The sequence below is a fragment of the Engraulis encrasicolus genome, chromosome 9 (genome assembly GCF_034702125.1).
Source record: "Engraulis encrasicolus isolate BLACKSEA-1 chromosome 9, IST_EnEncr_1.0, whole genome shotgun sequence".
Classification (NCBI taxonomy): Eukaryota; Metazoa; Chordata; class Actinopteri; order Clupeiformes; family Engraulidae; genus Engraulis; species Engraulis encrasicolus.
Window position 1 is genome coordinate 39,529,367 of NC_085865.1, and position 10,000 is coordinate 39,539,366.

At 42.4% G+C, this 10,000-nt stretch overlaps 1 protein-coding gene across 1 annotated transcript in view; it reads right to left on the bottom strand.

The window, feature by feature from the left end:
• LOC134455805 (cadherin-18-like) overlaps nucleotides 1–10,000 on the bottom strand; it is a 233,906-nt gene that overhangs the window by 96,106 nt on the left and 127,800 nt on the right. Inside the window, exon 6 of the mRNA XM_063207115.1 lies at nucleotides 6,295–6,482. Within this exon, the coding sequence (XP_063063185.1) occupies nucleotides 6,295–6,482 (188 nt within the window). The remainder of the gene's footprint in view (nucleotides 1–6,294; nucleotides 6,483–10,000) is intronic.

A 10,000-nucleotide genomic window follows, 5' to 3' on the forward strand; every position in this document is an offset into this window, starting at 1 on the left:
TAGCACGAAATCGCTAACAACTTACAACTACGCCTAAATAAAGGAGCCTTGGAAAGTCAACTATATTTTTTCTCATTCTACAGTTACTTTTTATGGATCTGTATAGTATGATCAGCTTACTGTATCATCAAAAAAAGACAGTGGGGTTGCAGATTCTTGGAACAGAGTAGTCTTGTGTCTGGTCAGATTCATTCAGCTCACATGAGAAAACATTGCACTTAGACTCAGAACAGCTAGCCTTCACCACTCCAATCAGCTTGTGAAATGTTGGATATGTGGTCAGTACTTTATCAAAAGAAGATTCATTGAAAAATATATGACAAGATCACTATAGCAGAAACATGATGACAGTATCAATCTGCAAATTTTCCGCTCTGCCAGAGAAGCTGCAGTAAGCTGGGCTGCCTGCTGCCTCCCCTTTACACACACACGGTACTGGAGGAAACAAACCAACTGTGATTCGTTCCCCAACGAGAACAGAGCCCAAAGTAAACAGAGGGAGGACGTGAGACAGTATTTCTGTCAGTTCACGGAGTTACGTGCACCTACTGCCATGATCCATTGTGCGCACCAGCAACAAATCAAAACACTCTTGTTTTCGAGCCCACCCCGTTATATTTCCGTACATTATTAGGTTGAAAAGATCATACAAACGATCTTTTGTTCAGGCTACAGATGACAGAAGACTCTGTAATTGTTTCTGATAGGTTTGGTGTTGTTAGGACGATGTCATTATGGGCAAAAACGTTTGCAATTATAGTTCTACTTCAAATGGCGTTTTTTCAGCTTTTTGGCTAGAAAGCAGCATTTTGGCGAATTCCACTTATTTTCAACAGATGATTATTAAAGAACGGAAAGGGGTAGAGAGACACCGCTTTTTTTCTGATGACTGATGAGCATCTACTCTGTGTTTTGATAGGTATGGTGTTGACATAGACACAGAACTCAATTTTCTGTGAGCCTCCAAAAAACACCCAAAATGCTGAAAAATCTCTGGCACTGTGGGTTACTCTTTTATGAAAATGACTGGCAGCCAATGAGTTAACCCTATCGCGCCGGATGCATCATATATGTCTCATCAAATTCAAAGCCCTCTCCACGCTGACACAAAAAAAAATCGATCTGAAAAACATCCTGCGTGTCATTTCCAAACGTCCTGCAGTACACGGAAACCGCCACAAGAGAGCAGCGGTCGACAACAAGTTGACCACAGCTCGGCGAAAAACAGGAAAATGGGGTAGAAGCGGTTTCCCTGACCGACGCTGAGATTTCGTCAAATTGCATAAGGTTTGTGTACAAATTTCCGAAATATAACTCTACATCCTTTAATTTGAACACTTGCTTTGTGCAATTAAGCAAGGAAGAGTTTATATTTTTACACCGTGTTGCAGAGAGATCGTGCTAAAACTGATGAGACATATAAGCACCATCCGGCGGTGGCAGGAAGTCAGCCATCAATGCATTTGCTCCATAGGGAAACTTACAAAGCACACCACGACAATCGTTTAACAAAACACACAAGTTGTTTTACTTCAAGACAAAGATATTGCCTTAAGAAACAGGTTTTACTTGCAATTTTGAAAATGTAATGCAAAATGTTGAAATTATGATCTCGTAAAAAATGCATTGAAGTGAATGGAGAAATGGTCCAATTGTAGTAATGGACCCATATATTCAAATTACACATCAAAAATGAACAATGATCTATATTACACTCATAAATAGGTTGTTAAGCATTCGATCAGCTATGTTTTTACATAGATTTTTAAAAAATTACCCAACCAGGCTGTGGGAAATGTAAAATATGGTCCTGCTAAAACAAGGATAGGCTTAAAAAAATGGCAGGATCTCACTAAATATTTAAAGATAATCCTCAAATTTTACTGTCTGACAACTTTTTTTAAATAAAAAAAAAAGTTGTAAATGCATTAAAAGTCATTTTTCAATGGTCATGAAATTGGATTTTTTATTCATTTAAAGCTTGATGCATCATATATGATGCATTAAATATCTCAGTGACCTTAACAAAATTTTGAATTTTTTTTTTACATTTCTTATAAGGGACCAATATTGAAGCAAATTCCAAAAAATTAGAATTTTCTCTCATTGCTTTCATGGTTCAGGTTTCACAGGGTTAATAATGATTTTAATCAAAGTTATCTAATATTTAAAAATATTATTCTATCTAGTTAGAACCATTACCCCTGACCCTCCTGCCTTGGACATTTATTGAATTCCACTCTTAATTCATTCCTATTCTCGGCTGTGTGTTTGCCCGAAGAATTGGTCACCACTGAATAGCTGTCCACCACAGAGCTCACCAATGCTATGCATTTTTAAACAGCAAATTCAAACTTTGTATGAGCACTTCAGTCTGTTGGTGGAGGAAGGCAATTACCCACGACTACAACAAGCTCATACTGTACCTCTAAATGGAAAATCAATGATGTAGTTGAGAATTTTCAGCACATAGTGAATAGGCCCTCCGGCGACCCCATCAGTAAGAGGCTATGGCCTATACTTGGGTGTCTAAGTAAGAGCAGGAAGCTATTCGTGACCCTCACTAACTTGATTATGTGACCCAATATTCAGAACAGACGCATACTGTTACAGAGTGGACCACATGCTCCAAAATTATACGCGGGTCATCAAAGGCATATACTGTAAGTGGCTTTCAAGATGGGGGCCATTCAAATGATGTAATCTATTTTTTGTTCTTTCAAGGACATTCATTAAGTCTTAGAATAGAGAATGTTAAGTCTTTTTTATTAAATTAAGGAAACCAAGAATAAGAAAGCACACAGCATGATGGCAGTCATCGCAAAGATTAAAATAATTCCTTTCTGTTGATTTAATCAAATGCACCTCAGAGAATATAAAAAAATAATCAAGGTAAAAAAAATAAACAGCAAGATCCACTTATTTTTCTGAGTAATGGATGTTTTTTGTAAATGTCAAATTCACTTTTAAAAACTTTAAAAATAAATATTAGCCTGCAGGTCTCTCTGGTGAGTGCTGCTGCTGTGTGTGTGTGTGTGTGTGTGTGTGTGTGTGTGTGTGTGTGTGTGTGTGTGTGTGTGTGTGTGTGTGTGTGTGTGTGTGTGTGTGTGTGTGTGTGTGTGTGTGTGTGCGTGTGCGCGTGCGCGTGTCTGCTGCTGCGATGTGAATGCATGGAGGTCATCACTTAATTCAACATGGATTGATTAATGCACCACCTCCTGACACATCCATCACATTCCGCTCTCTCACTCTCAACTATCCACACACACACAGACACGTGTACACACGCACGCGCACGCACACACACACACACACACACACACACACACACACACACACACACACACACACACACACACACACACACACACAGACACAGACACAGACACACACACACACACACACACACACACACACACACACACACACACAGAGAGGGGGGGGGGGGACACACACAGACACACAGACACACACACTGTAGAACCACACACAACCACACACCACCACACTTCACAAAACGCTAATTCACACACACACTGGGTAAAGTAATAATCAGGGAAAATAATCAGCGAAGTCGTGCTGCTCTGGGCTGTTGAGTTCTCCGAGTTAGTTGGATTAATGATTAATGCGGAGGGATTGGTCATGAGAGAGGGCATTCGGGGCCAGCAGGAGACGGAAAAGAGTGGGCAGAAGAGGAGGAGTGGAGGAGGGGAGCAGGAGGAGAATGGAGAAGGGGAGCAGGAGGAGAATGGAGGAATGGGGGAGAGAGCATTCAGGGCTAGCAGGAGACGGAAAAGAGGGGGACAGAATAGGAGGAGTGGAGAAGGAGTGGAAGAAGGGAGCAGGAGGAGAGTGAAGGAGGAGGTAGAGGATGAGTGGAGAAGGAGTAGAGAAGGTGAGCAGGAGGAGAGTGGAGAGGGAGTGGAGGAGGGGATCAGGAGGAGAGTGGAGGAATGGGGGAGGAGAGAAAGAGGAGAGGGGGAGGAGTGGACAGATTGGTCATACAAGAGGGCATTCAGTGTTATTAAGGAACAGAGGAGCAGGGAGAGGAACAGGAGACTGGGGAGAAGAGAAGGGGGAGGAGAAGTGGAGAAAAGAGAGAAGGATGAGGGGAACATGGAGGATTGGGAGGAGAGAAGAAGGAATGGAATTATTGATCATCAGGGAGGGCATTCAGGGGCAGCAGGAGAAAGGGATGAATGTACTAGGAAGGGAGGAGGGTAAGAAGGAGGAGGAAGAGTGTAGTCAAAGACAAAGAGACTGTGGAAGGAGAGAAGAGAGGAGGAGGAGGAGGAGGAGAAGAGTGTTGAGTTGGGCGAGAGGAAAAGACAACATGAGAAAAATATGAAGAGCAGGGGGATTGGAGGGTGGGTACCTGGGTGTAGGTTAGGGCGTTATGTTAGCCTCGCGCACCATCCTACGTACTTCCGCCAAGAGACTTGGCTCAGCACTACGTCTGGTAACTGTTTTTTGTGGAGCGATGGTGAGCTGTAGGATTTTGGCCGGTGTTCTGACAAACGGTCCTACATTGTAATTTTATCCTACAGGAGGATGTGCGGTCAAACATTTCCTTCCCGCTTCCTGCAATCGCATCAGATCAAACAACCTCCAGACCATGGATACAAATGAAATGGTAGTATTATGGGATGGTCAGGAACAGGCTAGCGTTATATACTATATGAGATCCAGACAAGAGGAGTGATGGGTGCTTGGGGAAATGGAAGGATAGGCCAACTAGGTACACTCTAAAGGAGCGAATAAACCAAGTACAACATGAGCGATTCCAGCGACAGAAGTACAGTAATTCACTTTGTATTGAGTCACAGGCGAGAGAAGAGACAAAAACGATTTGGGCGACTAGAGGCGATTCAAGCGACAGTTTGTACTTGGACTTGAGCAAAAATTATGCAAATTATCTATGGTGCGGTTATACAAAAGGATGGTGGAGGGTCAAGTGGGTAGTATGGGTGTCATATGAGAGCCGTAGAAGAGGAGTGCTTTGGGACATGTTAAACAGGGTGGTGGAATGGGAGGACAGGCCAAGTGGTGTGCAATGTAAGGTAGCGGTCATGGGAAAACCACAGAGCACAGGGGATGGGAAATTTACAAAGGGTTGGTGGAGGGCCACTTGGGTCGTATGGGGGTCATACGAGAGGTAAATCGGCTACCTGTGAGTCTGAGACAATGTGTGCAGGTGCATTGAGCAGGTGCTGGGGCAGGTATGGGTCAGTAGGGCAGTGGAACTACATGAATGGGCAATGCAGCTACATTATGACCGACTCTTGATGGGGGCACTAACATGGAGGATGGGTGGTGGTTGGAGTGTTGTGAGGTCAAAAGAGAGCAGAGGCAGCTGTTCCGGAGTCTAGGCCATGTGTGGGCAGGTGCAGCTGGGGCCGTTGCCGTAGCAACGAGCCCGTTCAGGTACAGTACACGGGTTAGTTGGGTTACTCACAAATGAGCTGTTAAGACTACAGTAGGTCAGTGAAGCTGCTATACGCTACAGGTATGGGCTAGACGACTTGGATGGCTCTAACAAGGAGGATACTTGTGCAGTGTTGGAGGTGATATCAGGGATCAGAGCAGGAGTCTACCTGGGACGGGAGTCTGGGTCAGTTGGCAGGTGCACGCAGCAGGTGATTGGGGCCAGTTACCTGGGCAGTGGTCCAGGTCAGCTGTCGGTCAGGAAGGCAGTGGAGCTACACGGTGGGGAGGCAGTAGGGCAGCTATGGCTACAGTAGGGCACCGGGGCTACAGTGGCCCAGTCCAGTTATGGGGGGGCAGTGGGGCCACACTTACAGGCTGACTTGATGGCTTAAACAATTAAGGGGGCAGAGAGGCTGCTGAATGGTACTACTAGAAGATGAAATGCCGTGCAAGGAAATATCTCTGTCTATGTCTTTAACTTCACCTCTCATTTTCTTACACACAGATTCAGAGCAGGTTCAGATCACATTTGTGCCATGGTCTTTCATTTCTGATCCAAGGATTGATATCCCTGGCTGGCACATTCACAGATATAAACAACCAAACCGCCCAACACTGTCCAACAAACGCACCCTCTTACAAAGGCCCATGATTCCAAACCATGATTTGATTATCTGAATTTCCCCTCTGGGGATCAATAAAGTTACTCTACTCTACTCTACTACTAAACTATTTAAGATGTCAGAGATGGAAATATGGCCTGGGAACAAACACACGCACGCACGCACACACATACACACACTCACACACACACACGCACGCACGCACGCACGCACACATGCACGCGCGCTGTCACACACACCATACCTTTTTAAGGCTTATAATGCCCTCCCGTCCGTCGCTGCCTGTGGCAATAGTGAAGACGGCCTGGGCCTCGGTGTTCAGGATGGTGTACTTGGTCTCTGCATTGGGCCCCAGGTCTGCGTCGTGGGCAGCTATCTTCCCCACCGGCTTCCCCACCTCCGCAGATTCAGGCACAAACAACTGGAGGGACTCTGGAGAGACGAGACAAGAGACATGAGACATGAGACACGTTCAGGGTCAAAGGGTGTGAGTGTGTGTTTTTGTGTGTGTTCACGTGTGTGTGTGTGTGTTCACGGGTGTGTGTGTGTGCGTGTGTGCGTGTGCGTGTGTGTGTGTGTGTGTGTCTGTCTGTCTGTCTGTCTGTCTGTGCACGGGTGTCTCTGTGTTCGAGTCTCTGAATCTGTATTTTACAGCATATGGTATTTAACAAGCGTGTGTGTGTACGTGTGTATGTGTACTTGTGCATGCATCTGTGTGTGTGTGTGTGGGGGGGGGGGTTTGGGGGTGTTTGTGTGTGGGTGTGGGTGTGTGCGTGTATGCGTTAAAATCAAATGTGAGTACAGTATGTGACAGTGTTTAATGGATTTTTCTCATGGTGTAAAATGACTTAAATGACACATGTAAAATGACACATCTTACATTACATCTAACAAGCTCTACTTTATGGTATGTGTACATTTCTGAACTAGCCATCCAACAAAAATGCATGCGTATATTGGTACATTCTCACAGTTAATTATCAACCTCACATTGTTTTGCACATTGCTGCGTATATTGTTCCTACATATAATGTCAGTCTTACTTCTGTTTTCACACCTTCTCACCGTATGTAGTTATTTCGATAGGCCTTTTCTCTTCACCTGTCAGTCTGTCATTAACTGGTCTCTACTTTTTTTTATTTCATATTTACTATTCTTCATCACTATTCTTCTCATCACAACCACAGCTGAAAAAAAATAAAAACTAAGGAAAGAGGCAAAAAAATAAGGTCAAGAGTTAAGTAGAATTAGTTATGTTAGAATGTTAAGCAGGGAAGCTTTCTCGGAAGAGATGAGTCTAGCTTCTTGAAGGTTGAGAGGACTGACCCTGCTCTTGTAGCAACTGGCAGCTGTATGGTAAAGCTTGTGCTGTGTGGTGAATATATATGCAATGATGTGTATAATGTCTTTGTGTTTTTTTCTGCATCTATGTATGTACGCTACTGGACACCTTAATTTTCCTCGCGATCAATAAAAGATACTCTACGACTCTATTACTGAATGCATATTTGTTGCAGGCCTAAATGGCAACCATGCAAAACGTTTCATCAAAGTATCATCGCCGTCACAACAGAATAACAATTCTCAAAAGTTTTTGTTCAATTGTGACTTCCTGGTGTTAGCTGTACACATGATAAAATCAGTTTCTCATAGTTTTCAGCATGTAGCAAATGCTTTCGCCCACCATGCAATGGTTGAGTACAATTCTCAGCTTTTCGGTACGTTCTCAATTGCTTTTGTCATATCACTCAAAAAGCATTGTCACTGAATGCATGAAACTATCTCAACCCCCAAAACATTTAGGCCTTAGGTCATAGTATAAGTCTTGACATGCAAAATGATTTACCAAGCTGTTATAATGTGTTAAGCACTGTATAATTTCCATTGGATTTGTGTCTATAAATGTGATCTGAATGGATAAATTTCTCGCAGGTTAATATTGACTCTCTCTTATCAAAAGCAGTAGAAGGGAAAGAGAAAACAAGCATGCAATACAACAATAAGCACTGTACTGCATTACATTACTCTATGCCTCATGTGCCCTTTATAATTACGCTCCAAGCAAAATTACAATATTTCCCTAGAATGTCACAAGACAGTAAGTGCACTTTATACAGTATCAGTATATTGTTTCAAATTTATTTTGCTTTACAGTTCTACATTTTTTTCACATGGGCCTGCAAGATAAGTAAAAAGCGGTGGCAGAGGGCGCACTTTGACACCTCAACCAGAGTTGGCTATTTTTCGATTTTGCAATGAGAAAACCTTTCAATAAATATGTCATACTCTAAATGTATATCTAGTACAATCTTATCTGATCTTTATATAATATAAAGTCGAATTTACAACATTTCCCATCCAATCTAAACAACATTTCGCATCAGAAAACATCCTCAAGAGTGTACTAGTAAATTGACAACATGACAAATCGATTTGACTAGCTTGTCCATACACTATGACACAATGACTAACCATTCTGCTGGCACTGACGCGTTCATTGACACAAAAACTTGGTTTTGAAAGACAAACTAAGGATTTTGAGGAAGAGACTCAGTTTTGCAGGTCATCCACAGTGTTTTGCCATTTGTTAAAGCTGTTTTGAGAATGAATACTCTGTTTTGAAAATTGCAAAAGAGATTGGAGAAATGTACAAAACCAATTGAGAAATACTGTAAATGAAGTTGCATGTGTCTTTTTATAATCTAAATATAACTATATAACTAATCTCACAAAAAATAAATGTACACGAAAAAAAGAAAGACCTATAACCATGAAAAACTATTGCAGCTATTGTGCTATTGTGATAAACTTGTATTCTTCTTGATGTAAATAACTACTACATCTGCATGATAAACTGTAATTGAATAATTGTTGTACTTTGACACAGCTTTCACACATTAAATAAGATGTCACGCTTCTCCTGTCAGTCCTTCAAAGCAAGAAAATAAGTGAGTAAAGAAGGTGCAAAATGGGTGTGATGTGAAGAAAATAGAAAAATATAAATTATATATATATATATATATATATATATATATATATATATATATATATATATATATAAATTCATATTTTAAAATATATATAAATATTAAAATAAGGGGTGTTTAGAAATTAATTACTTTAATGATGTCCGTGCTATCTGCACTACTAATGAAGTAGAGGAGGCAGAAAAAAGAGACAATTAAAACAGTGAGTCACTCTGTGTGTGTGTGTGTGTGTGTGTGTGTGTGTGTGTGTGTGTGTGTGTGTGTGTGTGTGTGTGTGTGTGTGTGTGTGTGCGTGCGTGCGTGCGTGCGTCTGTGCGTGCGTGTGTCTGTGCGTGCGTGTGTGTGTCTGTGCGTGCGTGCGTGTATGAATATCTCTCTCTCTCTCTCTCTCTCTCTCTCTCTCTCTCTCTCTCTCTCTCTCTCTCTCTCTCTCTGTGTGTGTGTGTGTGTGTGTGTGTGTGTGTGTGTGTGTCTGTCTGTCTGTCTGTCTGTCTATGTGTGTGCATGTATGAATGTGAGTTGCGCCTCAGCACCATACAAAAAAAGACAGCCGTACCAGACAGAATCCACATTAGCATGTGATTAACATAGCCAAAAAAAGACGCCGTTATGCTCATAATCATCTCAACCGAACTCTAAAAATACCTTATTAATGTGTGCGTGTGTGTGTGTGTGTGTGTGTGTGTGTGTGTGTGTGTGTGTGTGTGTGTGTGTGTGTGTGTGTGTGTGTGTGTGTGTGTGTGTATGTGTGTGTGTGTGTGTGTGTGTGTGTGTGTGTGTGTGTGTGTGTGTGTGTGTGTGTGTGTGTGTGTGTGTGTGTGTGTGTGTGTGCATATTAATGGATGTATGGAGCCGCAAGGCAGGGAGATGAGGGAGGGAAATGGAGGGCACAGACACACACACACACACACGCACGCACACACACACACACGCACACACATTTTGAAGATACATACTCTCTAA